An 18,013-nucleotide genomic window follows, 5' to 3' on the forward strand; every position below is an offset into this window, starting at 1 on the left:
CGCCATGCTTAATCGCAGTGGCTGCTTCACATCATGGAGACACGCCAGCTGAGCAGTTGGCTTCGACTTTTGCAGAGCTGCCTAACGAAGTGATCCCCCTCTGTGCCTAATGCAGCTTCACTGAGAGCCAGCAAGTGGCACAGCCTTCTCTGGGGGGAGGGGGGTGTTTCTTCATTCCGTTGGTGAGGGGAGACCCATCTGCCTAGAGCTCTCAAAGAACGTGGTGCTGCACGATCCTATCTAGGAGTCCCTCAGAAATTCCTTGTGGAGGTGATCCATAAAACCAAAAGTGCCATTTTTAAAATTGTAAAAATAATAGCTAAGGCTACGGGACTATCGTTTTCTAGCCTTCTCATTACTTAACTATGTAAAAGTGTAGAAGCCAAAAAAAAAAAATTCTGCAGAGACTTTTGGATACTCCTCTTTGGTGATCAGGATGTTGAAATAGTGGATGCTAAGAAAGTAGAATTGCCCCCAGGAATCTTATGCTGGATGAGAGGCAGCATAGAGCCTGGGCCACAAAGGAAGCCTCCCTCACCTCCTTACTGGAGAGAGAATGCCGGCCAGGTTCAGTACACTTAACTCTGACCCTCACTTAAACCTCAACCTTATTTTAAGATTCAGAAGACAGGCTTGGGCAAGGAGCAAGAGGCACACAATCTTCTCTCCAGTGCAGCCATGTTGAATAAACTTTCTTTTTCTGCCCTTCATTGTTGATGTAGCTGTTTTCATTGGCTTATGGGGAAAGATGGCTTATTAGAACAGAGGCTACTAGGCAGTTTGGATGCTCACCTTATGAGACCTGGATAGAGGTGGGCGGTCCTTGGGCTTCCCACAGGTCAGGGAACCCTGATTGCTCTTCCAGCAGATGAGGGAGGGTGACTTGATCAGGGGAGGGGGAGGGAAATGGGAGGCGGTGGCGGGGAGGAGGCAGAAACCCTTAATAAATAAATAAATTTAAAAAAAAAAAGAACAGAGGCTATGATCCCAAGTCCAGGAACAAAAGAAGCTGATGTTGGGTTACTCTCTATTTTTTTCCTCCCCTCCCCCATGCCAGGAGTGGCTCCAGTGTATCTGACCACATTTCTTCAAGTCCTTTTGATTTTTTCATGTCTTCAAGCCCAGTAGCTTCTGTACACATTCCTCTTCAACCTTACTACTCTCTGCTGTGCACATTCTCCTCAGATAATTCCCTCACTGCTAGATCTACAACCATGTCCTGTTCACGCCAGGCCCAGAAGTACACAACGATCCCTATAACTGTCCCTACAGTACCTAATTGTGTCCAACATATTTGCAAACAAATATCAACTATTTGACCTTCCCCTAATCACTTCGCCTGCTAAGTATACCCAGTTAAGATGATAAAAAATATTCCTGACATCCTTATGTCCAAGAAGGCCCCCTACACACCCACACAACACTAACTAGATTGTCCCCACAGCTTTGAAGCTGAAGTTCCCTATATTCCTCCATTGCTGAGCCCAGTTTCAACTATCCAAATCTTCTTCTAAACGATTTTTCAGTTGCCTTTCAAATATCTGGCTAAGACCTTCCCTGGCTTGAATTCTTGAGCCTGGCAGGGAAAACTCCCTAACACATAGCAACTTCTGTCCACCTTTAGAGCTTTCCAACTTGAGTTGTGTGCTGGCTGGTTGCACACCAACTTGGCACAGGCTAGACTCATTTGAGAGATGGGAACCATATTGGAGAATATACCTACAGAATACCTGGCTGTAAGCAAGTCTGTAGAATATTTTTTCTTAATTAGTGCTTGATGGGCAAGGGCCTGGCCCATTGTGCATGGTGCCACCTGTGGGCTGGTGGTCCTCAGTTCTATAAGAAAGCAGGCAGAACAAGGCAGTAAGCAGCATCGCTCCATGACCTCTGCATCATCTCCGGCCTCCAGGTTCCTGTCCTGTTTGAATTCATGCTCTGACTTCTCTTAGTGATGAACTATGATGTGGAAATAGAAGTCAAATAAACCCTTTATCCCCAACTTGCTTTTGGTCATGGTGTTTCAACACAGCAATAGTAACATTAACTAAGACAGGTTGTTAGCAAACTCCAAGCACACTGGCAATGCTAGCCCTTCTACTGCCTTAATTATGTTCTCCCTTATTCTTACATTACAAAAAAAAATATCTTTTAATTCTGCAAAGTCAACCCCAAGTATCTTATCCTTCTTGGAGCCTCCCTGGGTTCCTATTCTTGCCTTCCAAATGATAGCTCTTTATGACTTGTTATGGATCACTACATAATAATATTTTGTCATTTGCATAGCCATATTCTCCTCTAGGTTAGGATCTCCTAGATGATATGGAAGATACAGTTCTGGTTCTGGTATCTTGCATGAGAAGAAAGCTTATTTAACAAATATATAGCATTATAAACCAGAGAAGCAAAAATAATTACTGGAAACATACGCATATCATTCTTTAAATGTATTAGGAGTAGAATTACATAGCATTGAGGACTTTAAATTCCAGCTTCAACACTGAATTACCCATGAAAAACTACCTTCCTGTGAGCTTTAAACACTCATCTAGAGAGTTTAATGTCTCTTGGTTTCTTTTGAGGAATGGAGATTAAGTATCATATAAAAGGGCTCCACAGTGCTGGCACATAAAGCTCAATCATTATTCTGGCAGAAGGACAGCAAGAGAGAGTGTTAGTGGATGCAGTTGTCTAAAGAACTAGCATATGGAAGCTCTTGAAGCAGATCACTGTAGTAGATGACAGTCTCGCCTCATCTACAAAGGCACCCTTTAATAATGGGCAACAGTTTGCTGGCTGCGACCTAAGAAAACAAGAGATACCAGTGTAGATCACAAATAGTCACAAAACAGAGGACAAGGGATCAAGTCCCAGTGAGAGGAGTAAACTTAGTGAGGAATTGATTGATAAAGATAGAAAGCAATCAGAGACACTTTAAAAACAGAATATTACTAATAGATTCCTACATTGATTGAGACACCCTGCAGGTTTTCAATAGATAGAGGCGTCTGTAGGACAAAGGTCTCATGAGACCTTAAAGCCAGGGTTGTACTCTCAGAAGGAATGTTGATGACTTAGGAATGAATACTTACTCTTGCCCTAAACTATACTTCTTACCTAGAGAGGCAATGGCTTGTAATATATTCCATGAAAACCATAATAATCATTAATCCAACTGAATACTGAGCTGATTTATGAGTAGGAGAGTAGGTGGAGAGAGAACGAGTCATAAAACCTTCCATGAAGGGGAAAAGGATGTGATGGGATTTCTCCCACAGCCCGTTGATGAAATACTACGTATGGTGTAGATGCCATATAAATTAGGCTGAGGCTCCGTGGGTAAAGTAACAGTCATTCAAGTGTGACTGAGGACTTCAGTTCAGTTTCCTGGTAAATGCCAGGTAGGAGTGTCAGTTCACTGTAATTCTAGCACCCAGGAAGCAGACACAGAGACTGGTCATTCTCAGAGCAACATGGCTACCTAGAATAAAAGAATAGGCGAGGTATTGGTTCTAGTGATTTTTCAACACATGGGTAGAAAGTTATCAAGGAACCCATCTGATGCCACCCTCTGCCTTCCATGTATCCACATACAAACACATATCACACATTTGCCCCTACATGCATGTGAATGTTCATACAAAGTTCATGCACACACATGCATTCATGCCCCCTCCCCCCAAAAAGAAGAGAGACAGAGAGGGAGAGAGAAAGAGAAATGAAAGACAAAGGGAGAAAGCCAACTATCTCCTATTCCTTCCAGAGGAACTGCACAGAGGGTGGGGAAGGAAGAACATGAACAAGGTTGTTAGGGCTGTTTGGTGGGGATGAGCTGACCTGTGCCCACATGACCCACATTCTGTGTTTCCTGCAGGCTGATGCCGATGACCATCCAGTTCTCCATTCTGATCATGCTGCACTCCGCCCTGGTCCTCATCACCACAGCAGAGGACTATAAGTGTCTGCCCCTCGTCCTCCGCAAAACCTGCTGTTGGATTAATGAAACGTATCTGGCCCGGAACGTCATCATCTTCGCTTCCATCCTGATTAATTTCCTGGGAGCAGTCCTAAATATCGTAAGCATCCTCCAAGCCCTTCAGCCCTGTGGTATCTAATGTAGAGTCAGGAACCAGCAGCTTCTTGTATTGCCCTTCCATGGTACCTTATATTGGTGCACCAGTTCAGTCCCAAGCTCGGGGATGAAGGACAAGATAATGGCCCCTGTAGAAGTGTGTATTTTACCGTGGGAAAGTTATCTTTAACCCACCAGGGGAGCTTAGTTTTCCCAAAGGTCCTTCACTGGCCTTCAGATTCTATACTGTCAGCAGCCAATAAATTATAATGGTAAATAAAAGTTGTAATTTATTTATTAAGTATTAGGACCTACCTGCTATGTGCCATGCACTGAAGGAAGACCATCACACATTTTTCTTACTTAAACCCCACATAAACCCTATGAGGTAAGTCTCATTTATCCCCACTTTATGGCTGAGGCAACTGAGGCTCAGAGATATGAAATAACTTACTAATAAGGTCTGTCTGACTCCATGACCTGTGCTCAACCTGATGTGCTAAAATGCATCTCTGGGAAGAGGGCAAGATGGGGGAATGAAATCAAAATAGCTGTCACTTATTGAGTACCTACTATGTGCAACAGGTGGGTATTATTCTCCACATTTGATGGATGAGGAAACTGCATTTCGCTTTAGAAAAGTTGAGTACCTTGTCTATGCCTTTCTGAGGACTCATATTTGATGTGGCACATAGAACTCAGAGGAACCCACAACCACCATAATATTCGTGGATGTCTTTAATTTGATGATTCACATTTCAGTGGTTCTGTTTTCACTATAGAGTCAGACCAGGTATTTCTGTATATATACAGTCTGTGTTGTCTATGGCCCAGGCTAGATTAGAGGTGCTTGATCTAACTCTAGTCTTGACCTTGGCATGTAGAGTTAGTCTACTCGAGGCATCGTCTGTGGATAAAAGTATCATTGTGCCCTTTGGGCCATGTGATAATGGACTTGAGCTTTCACTGACACAAGCTTCAGACTCTCCCTGTTGTTGTGCGGCATCTGAAGTGGGGGCTTAGATTGCCTCTTGTTTGCTGTATAAGCTCTGTTGCTGACCTTGTTGTAAAAGACTCAAACAAAATAAAGGAAAAGCCATCCTCTATCATTGTGCTCATCCGCTGAATGTTGTATAGAGCAAGGCATTTGAAATGGATGGATATGGAGTTTCAGATTTACATGAAGTGAACTGGTACCTAGGATCGTGATTCTTGATGAAGTAGATATAGAGGGGTGCAGGATTTCGAAAAGACTCCAAAAAGCTGTAAGAGGAGAACACTACATCACTGGTGTGGCAGGAAGCTAGGAGGCTTTGGAGTCAGATAGACCTGTGTTTGATTCTCAGCTCTATCCGTCACCGGCGTGGTGGCCCTAGACAAGTTACTTTACCTCTCAGAGTTTCAAATTTCTCGGTTGTAAACTGGGGATAAAGAGAGCAGTTACCTCACAAGATGATTGTGGGGCTTTTTGAACTAAGTGTCTGGCACAGAGAAGGTTTTCACCCAATGCATGTGACCCTGGAATGCTGAAAAGCCTTCAGCGGTAACACCAGCCCTAGGAGATGCCCATCACTCCAATGTTAAGAGTCTTTCTAGAAAGCATGTCCCCTTCGGATCCTTTAAATTCTCCCAGCTTTGTATCTGGAGACAGGCTATCAGTTCACCTCAGACCTCTTCCCCCGTTCTCTAGCTCTCTTCTGTGCCCTACAAACACACTCCAGTGTCCCAAAGTGACAGGGCAAGCAGAGCCATCTTAACCCAGTTTCGTGACTGGCTTACAGAAGCCTTTTTCTGAGCCAGTGCTTATTTGTTTAAATAAAAGAGGTGAAAGGCATGGCTGCCTCCCTCCTGGCAGGCAAGCCCCTCTAGGCCCTCCTACCCCTGGCTTTGGCTGAAAGCCAGCAGCGCTAGCACACTGTCCCCCTCCCAACACCCGCACTGACTGTTGTTCCTGTGTCTTTTTGTTTTTTGTTGCTGTTCTTTTATTTTTTTTTTAATCCGCAGCTGTGGTGTGATTTTGACAAGTCGATACCCTTGAAGAACCTGACTTTCAATTCCTCAGCTGTGTTTACAGATATCTGCTCCTACCCAGAGGTATTTATTTGCAAGTTCCCAGTGGTGACAGGTGGACATGAACACCTCCACCAGCGCAGGGGCACAGGACTGGCCAAAGGGTCGTAGCGGCTGCTCCAGAACCCGTGTTCCTTCTGCCTATTCCTTCTTCCTTCCTTCCTTCCTTCCTTCCTTCCTTCCTTCCTTCCTTCCTTCCTTCCTTCCTCCCTTTCCCTCTTTTCTTAACCCTATGCTTGCTCTCTCTCTCTCTCTCTCTCTCTCTCTCTCTCTCTCTCTCTCTCTCTCTCCATCCTCGTGCCTGCTCCCTCCTCTGCGTCTTTCCCTTACCCATACTTCACTGGTTCTCTCTCCATTCTTCTTACTTTCTTACTTTCTTCCCTTTTCACCTTCCCCATTATACATTGATCCATTTCTTGTGTCTCTTTCTCTCCTAATCATCTCATTCAAGCTTACCCTGTAGGAGACTGTGTCAGGGTCTCTGTGGTCAAGTAATTGTACTGCTCCCACTGTGATAAAGGGGACAGAGGGAAGGAAGGAGAAGGGGAGAAAGAAAGGAAGGGAAAGAAGGAAAAAGAAGGGAATAAAGAAAATAGAAAAAAGAAAGACAGAAAACTACAGTTAAAGCGAAGTCAACATGGTAGGGGCAGTTTCCGGAGAACCACTGGGTCTGACAACATCTCATCAGGATGCCTGCCATTATGTTGCATGCTTAGCCCTCTCTTGACCACAGAGTCATTAATCAATCCATGGGTCTTAGGGTCAGTCTACAAAATCTGTTAGTCTGGACCTGTGTATATTAGAGTAGAACTTTTAGGCCAGAAAAGATGTTAGCTGATAGCTCTTGAAGACCCCACCCAATCCCATATTATGAGGACCAGGGGTAGATCTAATTCTCTAAGAGGTGACAGACTCAGAGAGTTCTCCAACATGTGAGATGAGAAAAGGCTCTCAGTAGTCTCTCTGGGTCTAAGAATAGGCCTGAGAACCATTGAATCCTCTGTGTACACCTACAAACACAGGAGAGGCTGCTGCCGCCACTGTGTTATAATTAATAATAAAGCTAGTGTTCAGAGAGTATCCTGCTCAGTCACACTCCTACCTACTGCTTTGCTTCCTTTCTCACTCCTTTCCTTCCTTTCTTTCTCTTTTAACTCCGTTATAACGGCTTGGTACTGGCGCTTGTTCTATAGATTCCTTACTTTTTGTCCTAGTCCTAGAAGGAGAAGAAATCAGACTCTCCCCGGGGATGTGCATGGATGGATGGGAATACCACACAGCCTGTTTCCTCCTTAGTGTATAAGATTCTGTGTGATACCAGCTTCCTAAGAACTTCTTGGTTTGAAGAACACAGGGAGCATCCCAACACTGAGAGTAAAGGAAAGCTAAGATGTGGGTAGTCAGAGGTTGTCTAAGCTGGACTTTACTTTTTCTGGTCTGTTTCCTCATCTATGAAATGGGAAAATGAATACCTTGCTGTCTATTGGCTTGGCAAATACATAGCTCCTAGCATGTGTTTGGCATTAAGCAGGTGTTCATGGTGTACTAATCTGTGTGCCCTGTCTCTCCAAGTCGGCACTCTATACCTGACTATACATGTGAGTTTCACACCTCGGGAACACGGCATTCATGGATTTTGGGGGTTGTTTTTGCTTTTTTTAGCTCTAAAGTCCGGGTGGGCAAGCTTTATTATGATCACACAGTTTTGCCTCTGTGCCTCAGTTTCCATAACTATAAAATAAAGATAAAAGTAATGCTCACTGGGAAGTTATGAAAATTGAGTAATATATCCACAAAAAGAAACATAGAGAACACCTAAAAAACAGGATTTGCTTATTTAATGTCTGGCATTATTTATTATTTCCTCCTGAAAAACCTTGTGCGGACTACGATATATATTATAAATAAGCATACTCAAAAGTGGAAAGGTGTTCATAATATACTCTAAAATAGAAATACAATTAAAAGATCCAATGAACATAAAGTGGAAATTTAGAACCTTCCTCTACAACCAATGGATCATCTTACTCAGGACTCGGCAAACTAAAGTCAAAGAACTAATTCTCCAGCTGTGACAACAACCACTTGACCTGACCTAGAGTTTGCCACTTCAGTCTGCACATCTGTGTTTCTCTCTAGGCTCCTGTCTGCCAATCTAGAAGAAAGTAAACATTCAGAAACTCTGAAGGCTTCATCAGCTCCCAGATCTCACAAGGATCTCTCCCCAAGCAAAACATGTCATTTCTCTGAGCCTTGGTTTCCTCTGCTATCAACATGATGTTTGCACATCAGCCTATGAGAAACCATGCCTAGTTGAAAGCATTCTACCAAATTGGATGATTTGCTATAAACACAAAGCAGTTCTATGATGAAAAAAAAAAACCTAAGTTTTAAGTTGGAAGCCTGTCACGTACTGGAGAAGAGTAAAGATAAAGGAAATGGTGAAAAGAAGCCATGTTCCAACTGAGGAAGGGAAAAGGCACCAGTTGTTTAGAAAATGGATGCAGATCTCATGTGTAACCCAGAAGGTGATCTTCTCCAACCCTGAGAAAAGCCTCATTTCAGAACCAAATCTCTTTACTTCATTTTCCATCTGCTCAAGAAGATCACCGTTTGTAAGAGTGGCCAGGGTTTGCTATGGTCCAGGAGAGCAAGTTTTCCAGTAGAGGTTTGGCTATCTGTACCCTGCATCCTGGAGTCACGTTTTTGAGTCCATCTAATGTCCAAGTCTTTCTTTCCCACATCACACACATTGAAGGCTTCATCTTAGGACACACTAACACATATTCCTTGTTTCTTAATTTTTTCCAGTGCTTCAAACCACTTCATGTTTATACATTTTTAAGAGTAAAAAATAAATATTGTAATGTTAGTGTAAAATTACCTGAAGACTGACCTCAGAACAGAACCTACTGTCTTTTTAACAATGTTTACTCATCCTTCAGATGAATAACATGGCAAGATCTCCATTTTCACTTGGGACAAATAGAAACAAACAAACGTAGCCCCTTAACTGTATCTTGTAAGATACTGAACACCAAGCAATGAAGACGGTGATTCCCAAGAGGTAGGAAGCAAATGAACTGTGTCCTGAAATGCCGTGAGCTTTGTCCAGACCGTGCCTCAGGGAGGTGAACCCAGATGAAACACAGTGACTTTGTGCCTCAAGAAGAAGCAAGTGAAGAGTCAGGAGAGGGTAAGGCAGCTTAGAGGTTGCAGGGTACACCACCATAGAGAAGGGGATTGCACAGAGAAAGGCTCAGAGCTGCAGAGTGCCCAATTGGCACAAGCACGTAAAAATCAGTGATGGGGAAAAGCATCAGAGTTAATCAGGATCTGCAGCTCACAGATGGGCTGAAAATAGCGTGTGACCCTGCACTGACTAAAACACGTCACAGCCCACTGGACGCTTGGCAGAGCAGGAGCTAAAGGCTTTAGTGGTGTTAAGTGTCTATTCCTAGATTATATTCTGCTCTGATTCTTCCTTTAAATAAGATGTAAATGTAATTTTTTTAAAAAAATGAAACTTTTATACTGTGGTTTTATTATATCTTAGAACGAATCACGAAAATACTCATAAGAATTTAAAAACATCCAGGATTTAACAAAAATAAAACAATTAAAAATAAGATAAAGTTTCAGTTCATGGAAGAAAAAAAATTGCCGTGGTTAGCATTTAACCAATGATGACCACACATTAAAATGAACTATTATTGATAATGAAGGAGATAATGAATGGAAATTAAGCCAGAACTGGGTGTTTATATATAATTATCAAACAGGCAATAAAATACTTATTATTTTATTTCAATGCTTAAAAAAACCTGAAAGATATATGTAAAATCCAAACTGAGCATTTATAAGCAAAAACTACTAAATGTGAGATGAAAACTACACTGGAAGGAAATTAGTAATATTAGACATTATAGACAAAAATAAGAGTAAAATTGGTGAAAAGCAATAGACATGTCCAAAATAAATTACAAGACAAAACAGCCATCAAAGCTATCACTAAGTCCAATTTTAAGCAGCATAACACCTCCATAATTTGAGTCCTCTCCCACAAGAAGAAAAAAAAGACAAACTACATAATTAATGAGCATTTCTTTCCAATTTTGATGAAAGCTATAAATCAGAATTTTCCTAAACAACACCAGACATAAGAGACATTAAGCACACACACACACACACTAATCAGATTGCTCAAAACTAGTAATACAGAAAAAATGGTAAGTATTAAGTGGCCAAATCAAGGTTAAAATCATTTTTATACACCAAAAATAGGTTTAAAAACATTTTATAAAGGGGCAAACATGATTATTTTAATTTATAATAAATCAAATATAGCATTGCATCACAACATGAAACACGCACACAATGCTTCTTTCCTAAGAAAACGCAACCCAGTAGCCAGCTCAGAATATCAGTCCAGGAATCCCACATTCACCAGTGGTGACCCTGAATTATGGCATCTTCACTCCTTGAACAAGCGAGGAGCCCAGGCTGAGGTACAGTGGGAGCAACTTTATCTTTTGCCTGCTCACCCTTACTGCAGTGCTTGCTGCAAGACCTGGAGTTGTTGGAGACGAAGTTGTGTGTGCATCAATCAGTGTTTGGATTATTCTTTTCAACCATAGTGACTTTTGGATACTGTCAGCTTGATTTCTTTCCTTCTTTCCCTGTGAGTTTAGAATGACGTAGGTTTGGGCAGTACCCAAATGGGCACAGATAGTTCAGTTTGTCTGACTTGTATGTGTAAATACCCAGTTCCTTCTCCAGTTGTGATGGTGTAAAGTTCTCCCTGCTTCTCTTATATGAGGAAAATATTATGTGATGCCAAGATAATTTATGGTATGCTATGACGGAGTCATAATATGAATATGGAGCCATCCAAGCTGGAGCACAGTAAGCCCTTAGTTCACATAGTAGTTTCTTAGTTAACAGTCATATATTAATGAATACATGCTTTTCTGTCTAAGGAGTTTGTGTAGTGTTGAGTTTGTCAAGTCATATGAGTCCAAGATTTTCAGTTAGAGGAATTTAATATATTCACAATTTCCCAGGTTAGTGTATCATCAGAGAAGAGAGAGCCTTGAGTATCCAGAAATAGGAAATGACTCAATGGACATCCCTATTCCTTAGAATTGATGAAAGAATAGTGTCTAACTTTGAGTCACGCTAGCTACTGAACAACATGGGATAAAGTCATTTTTAGAATCTTTTGTACAGACTGCATGCCCAACAAGTGTTTGATTGTAATTGTAACGTCTTTCCTCCCACATATCACCCCGAGACAATAAACATCCTCCCTTAAGCTGGTCCCCATATTACCCTGAGTTCATTTCACATCGGACCTCACACTGCCAGTTTTTGTGATTGTACATCTAGTTACATAGTTCATCTTCTAGCCTAAATTTCCTTTTTCCTCACATGTCAATTTATTCTGCAATATCCAAAAATTGTAAAAGTCAAATTATTTTATTATTGAATCTTTTCTATTTTTCCTGCATAGATTGTCTCATTCTTTTACCTAAAACAATTGTGGATTTCCTCCCTAGGACAACTCTGTTTTCTCCGTACTTCCTAGTATGTATGACTACACAATTTATGTATTCTATAATATGTTGTAATAGGAGCAGCAGGGCTGTGTCCCGCCACCCGGCTAGCTTTATACCCGAAATAATAGAATGATTTGATATAGTTTTAAACAGATTTTTTTAACCAGTCTGCTAAGAAGTCTGATGCTACAAATGTATTCGGTGAGTGATTGTGTCTAATTGCTAGGTAGATCAAGCAGGGAGGCAACGTATATTCTCTTGGCCTGTGTTGCCAGCTCTCCTTATGATTAGTTGCATGGATCTTTTGTTTAATCCAAGGAATGATTCTCCTAAATCCCTGCTCCATATACCCTGGCATTTAGACTATTTTGTCTTCCTATTTGTTGTCCACCCCTCAAGACCCAAAACAAACTCACCTCTTCTGTCCCTCTTTAGCCACAACTTCTCTCTATGAAATATGCTTGCTCATGCCTCTATTCTCTGTCACAGTTGCTCACATCCCTACCAAAGTACATTTCTATTGGCATTTTCATACCTGCCTCATATTTTTTTACTCTCATTCCCTTTAGGCCCTAGCCAGTCCTTATCTATTTCTTCAACCTCCCATCACCTATCCTGACTGCAATGGGCATTCACTAAATGGGCACAACATTCTTAAGGGCACTATGATTTTAATAGATTTTGATATAATACATCATTCATAATTTAAGTTGACACAACCAGGCACAACTATATGCTGTGCTAAAGATAACAACGAAACAAAAATCCTTTGGATATATTTTCCTACCCTATAGCCTGCATTAAAATGGAGCATCTCGAAGGTTTCTCCAGATGGAGAAAAACTGTGCAGAAGGAACTCTTTTACATCTGGCCTCTTCACACCTGACTTTCTGTATCAAATCAACATGGGCTATATATAAATCTTGCCCAAGGAAAAACCTTAGAGGACAGCTGAAGACAGTTGATCCTTCCATTAGGTACAAGGATTGTCAATTGGGTTTATTAGGAAAAACAGACATGGTAAAGGAAGCAACAAATGATGGCCTTTAAGGGCAGAGACGGTATCTGATTCTTTTCTGAGCCAATCTACAGGGAGTTTATCCTTAATGGGAAGTCATCTGAGACACTGCCTACATTTTTGAATCAATATTTGTAAAAAAGGGTTGCACAAATGAGTTACTGATACTTAAGGAATTCATATCACATCTTCAGTACTCGGAGATTTTTAAAAATTCTTACCTGTCTCCTCATCTGTATAAAAGCTGCCCCTCTGTATAATAGAAGAGAGAAGGCAATGTGTACATAAAAGAGCTGTAGTGTTATTAAGCCCCTCATTCCCCCTAGAATCACACTTCAGTCAATTGGCCATATCTAGATGACCAAGACACCTCTTTATAGTTTCAGGATCATGAGCGCTTTATTTATCTCTACAGTCATTGGTTTCTTAACCTATACAACTGGGAGCTGTGAGTCCCATCCGGAGTAGTTTCTTTTGACTGCTTCAAGAGACAATACATGTACAGATTTTGAGATCAAAATGGACCTCTGACAATATGAATTTTTACTAATAGCAATTTAAAACGACACTCAGAATATGTCAGAATAGTTCTGTAAAGAAAATAGCCCACGGTGTTTCTCAGAGACTACAGAAAGGTTGCTGTGTAGACACTGGCAGACTGCTCCACTCCTCAAGTTCTTGGGTGATTCCACATTTGCAGTCAGAGCGGTGATGCTTGACAGAGAGTGGGAGAGTCCATGCTCTTCTCTACAGGGTACAGAGGGTAGGGTGTGCTTCCCAGAGGACAGGACACCTGATGTGTGAACAGAAGCAAATCACCTGGATGAGATTTGAACCCCAGGCCACGGAAGTGTGAGAGAAGTGTTTAGAGAGTGAAGAGAGAGCTAGTACGTGGTAGCCTGTGAGCTCCGCTGTGTGGGAGACAGAAGAATTTGAGGGCCTGGAGAGCAAAGAAAGGATTTCCAGTGAGGAGGAACGTGATCAGGCTGGCGTTCCAGAAATACTAGGTAGAGAGAGAGTGTGTGTGTGTGTGTTTAGAGGTACAAAAGCCTAGCAACAGATTTAGATGGAAACAAGGAAGGCTGCTGGCCAGGATGGTTCAGTGGATAAAGGCACTTGCTGACAAGCCTAACGGTCTGAGTTCAAATCCCAGAGCCCACGTGTGGAAGGAGAGCCCCAACTCCCACAAGTTGTCTTCTGACTTCCACTTGTATGCTGTGGCATTCACACACATGCATATAAATAAATGACAATGTGTTTTTATTATTATTATTATTAAAACTTTTCCCAAGCTGCTTGTGAGAACTAAAGCAAGAAAAGTAGATAAAGCTGGGTGGGCATGAGATCTGTTCAGAAAATAATGAAGAGCCTAAAAACTGAAAATAGCTGACTGAGGGACATGGGAGAGGAGGAGGCATTAACGGGGAGCCTGAGAATCTGGAGATGAGTTGGTGGTTAAGGGTCCTGGCTGCTCTTCCAGAGGGCTGGGCTTCTACTGCCTGCTCACATGCCGCTCACAGCCATCTGTAACTCTAATACAACGGAACAGGACACCATCTTCAGGCTTCCATGGGCACCAGGCATGTATGTAGTACCTAGACATACATGCAGACAGAGCACATAAAATACTAAAATGATAAAACGTATTTTTACAGCAATGAGACTGAAGGGGAATAAGGTGAATGATGACATCACTCACAGAGACAGGGAGCAGAGACTGGGGGCAGGAGAAGGGAGAGTTCAATTTGAATTCCAGGAGGCCCCCGACCTCCCATGGGAAATGTTCAACAAAAAAATCTTCCTAATGTGACCAGGGGGCAGCATGGCTAACGGAGGGATCCTCGGAGGTCCCCGTGAGTCTGACCACCTGTGCTCTCTGTTTGCAGTACTTCGTCTTCACGGGGGTGTTGGCCATGGTGACCTGTGCGGTTTTTCTCCGGCTGAACTCTGTCTTGAAGCTGGCTGTGCTGCTGATTATGATCGCCATCTATGCCCTGCTGACCGAGACAATCTATGCGGGTCTCTTTCTGAGTTACGACAACCTGAACCACAGTGGAGAGTAAGTGCCAGCTACAGTGTTTGTGAACCCAGGTGCCACGAAAATAAAAGCACTGGGCACGTGAGTGCGGTCATTCCTGACACTGAGGGGTTAGCTTGTTGTGAACACATCTCATTCAGACATTGTCCAGCTTACAAGTCTAGGAAAACTCTCTACTTTTCAGCATATGAACTATAGACTAATTACAAAAATTATTTAAAATTTGGACTAAATTGGATGCGGTAGTTTAGATTTCTGCCACACCTAACAATTAACTTTCTCAGCATTAGCACTTATAAGGCCAGAGGGATTTAATTTTAATTTAGCTACAGCAATATTGATAACATCAGTCACTATAGATTGAGCAATAATGATCCTTCACTGCTATTTCTGAAATATATAAAAATGCAGGAAGTACTGGATAATTCCAGATTCCTTAGAGCACAGAGTGTGCGGTAATGCTTAGCTTCTGATACAACTCCAGGACAATGAAAGTGAGGGGGAAGACAAGAGCGGAGAAGAGGGCAGAGGCAAATGCCAGAAGAGGTCTGATGATACAGGCAGTGTATGCTGTCAAGAGATGTAACCCCCATGCCTTGGAAGATCCACTCACTCAACTATTAGGAGTATCAGCAGGGTTGGAGAAAAATTCCTCAGAGTAGAGTAAGGTGGAAGGATGTGTCTTCTGATTCCTTCATCCCTTTGACCCCACTTCAATCTCTGGATACACTTCTGAGGGTTTCACTTGACCCACTCACAGCCAGTGTATCAGACCAGACTTTGTCCAGGAAATAGTAGGAGGAACTGTTGCATGAATTCTAATTGTTCTTAATAATAAAAACCTGGAGTCAGACACTAGGTGGTGAAAGCTGAGAGATCAGAGAAGCAATGTAGCCAGCCACTAAAGAAATCTTTTACCTCTACGGAATCCTCAGACTGAAGGGGTGATCCTGTCTCTATGAATCCTTAGACTACATCCTCAGACTGCATCCTCAGACTGAATCTGAGCTCTTGTCTCCTCCTGCCTAATATTCCTCTCTCTGCCCAGCCATATCACCTCCTGTCCCCACCTCCCTGGTGCTGGGATTGAAGGTGTGATCCACCGCCACCTGACTCTGTTTCTCTTTAAGACTGGATCAATCTTGTGTAGCCACGGTGGCTTTGAATTCCCAGAGATGTGTCTGTTTCTGTCTCCTGAGTGCTGGGGTTAAAGGTGTGCGCCACCACTGCCTGGCCTCTGTGACTCACTCTGTCTCCTGAGTGCTGGGGTTAAAGGTGTGCGCCACCACTGCCTGGCCTCTGTGACTCACTGGTGGTTGGCTCTGCACTCTGAACTTCAGGCAAGCTTTATTTGTTAGATCACAAATTATCACCACAGGGAACCAGACTGATTGGGAGCAAGTGTAGGAAGCACGTGCATCTAGTGAAGCCAGAACAAATTTCTTATAGTCTTAGAGGGTAAAAACCAAGATAATCCAAGAAACCTTCAAAAGTGCCTACACTGCATGTCCATGAGTCAGTCCTGAAAGTAAACAATAACAATCAGCGACATTTGTTTCTGTATTAAAGAGAAGAGTATGTCAGACATTGTTCAAATTCCCTTACCTACTACTCTCCTCTTTCTCCCAAGAGCAAGCAACTAACCCACTGAAAACAGGAATTGTTGTTATTGTTGGTTTTCTTTCCATTTTCATGCATGTGTGTTCACCTGTGTTGAGTACACATGTGTGTCATACATGCATGTGAAGAAACAGAGGTTAATGTCAGGAACTGTCTGTAGAACAACCAACAGCAATTGTCCTCAAGAATTTTTCCACCTTATTCATTGAGGCAAAGTCACTCAATAAAACCCAGAGCTCACTGATATGGCTGGTCTTGCTAGCCAGCTTGCAATGGGATCCTTTTCCTTCAGCTTCTGAGGCTGGAATTACAGCAGGCTGCCATGCCTATTCAGTAATTACATGGGTTCTGAGGCCCCAGACTCCAGTTCTCATACGTGTATGGCAAATGACTTAACCACAGAGCAATCTCCTCAGTCCAAAACACTGAATTTGTATCCATTCCAGTTGTGGCTTCTTCTAATATATGTTTAGCATCTGCATCTAAGAAATCTGATGCTGTTTTTACATTGGTTTTGCTGGTGGTGGTGGTTATCAGACAATGTCATCTTTTTAAGATCCACATCAGTTGGTATCTATAGATCTAGTTCATTTTGCCTGAGATCTGTACATACCACATAATATTAATATATCAAAATATATGCTATCTTTTGGCCTATTAGTAGAAACCCAGTCTCTTCCTAGTTTTGTCTACATGTGTCTCCTGGAACGTCATGGAAAAACACACTTGTTGAATTGTAGGTTAACTGAATTTACTACCTGAAAACAATTTTGTATTGCCATATTGCTTTCCAACATGAGTATAAAACTTTCCTCTTCTAGGTAACTGTCCTGTTGCTTTCTATTCTAGCCTTTGATGTTCTTAGACCTTTGAAATTTTTCTGAATTAATGAAAGTTCTTTTTGGCATGTGACATTTGGGGGCACACATGTGTGCTCAGGTATATCCTCTGTGTGTGTGTGTGTGTGTGTGTGTGTGTGTGTGTGTGTGTGTGTTTTCAGAAGCCCGACGTTGGTATCAGATATTACCCTCCATCTGGATCTTGCTGAACACAGAGTGCCCCTGTTCTGACTAGTCTGGATGCACAGTTTGACCCTGGGAACCCCTGTATCTGATTCCCTTGTTGTTTACTCCCCATGATAGGATTGTGGCTGGCTGCCCCTTCTTGCCCAGATGTGTTTACATAGGTCCTGGGGATCCAACTCGGGTCCTCATGCCTGTGTGGAAAACACTTTACCCACTAAGCCATCTCCCCTGCCTGGATCTGTGCTTTTCAGGACTTTGTTTTTCTTGTGGAATTTACAAGATGAGTTCATTTTGTCTTCCTTAACAAGCAAATTATATCTGTTCATGGTAGACAATATGATTTTACAGATGAGCAATTCACATTTACTTTCTAAAACTAATTTTTGTAGTAAGGGCATTTAAAAATCTACTCAGTACTTTTCCAAGTGTACAGTACACGACATTGACTATAATCACCATGTTTTATAATAGAACTCAATTTTATCCAACTGTCCAATCAGAAATTTTACATCATTTGACCAATAATTCCCAATACCCACTCCCAGCCTTGGCAAATGCTCCTCTACCTTCTACTTCTGTCAAGTTCAACAATTTCAGATTCCAAATCTACCTGAG

At 42.1% G+C, this 18,013-nt stretch overlaps 1 protein-coding gene across 3 annotated transcripts in view; it reads left to right on the forward strand.

Annotated features, from left to right (window-relative positions):
• Adcy8 (adenylate cyclase 8) overlaps nt 1–18,013 on the forward strand; it is a 202,269-nt gene that overhangs the window by 148,606 nt on the left and 35,650 nt on the right. For 2 of the 3 annotated variants that reach the window (XM_075960905.1, XM_075960907.1), the window contains 3 exons: nt 3,872–4,073; nt 6,074–6,163; nt 14,602–14,774. In XM_075960905.1, coding sequence (XP_075817020.1) covers nt 3,872–4,073; nt 6,074–6,163; nt 14,602–14,774 — 465 coding nt within the window. The remainder of the gene's footprint in view (nt 1–3,871; nt 4,074–6,073; nt 6,164–14,601; nt 14,775–18,013) is intronic. The other variant, XM_075960906.1, reaches the window with a different exon arrangement.

This window comes from Microtus pennsylvanicus, chromosome 2, assembly GCF_037038515.1.
Source record: "Microtus pennsylvanicus isolate mMicPen1 chromosome 2, mMicPen1.hap1, whole genome shotgun sequence".
Classification (NCBI taxonomy): Eukaryota; Metazoa; Chordata; class Mammalia; order Rodentia; family Cricetidae; genus Microtus; species Microtus pennsylvanicus.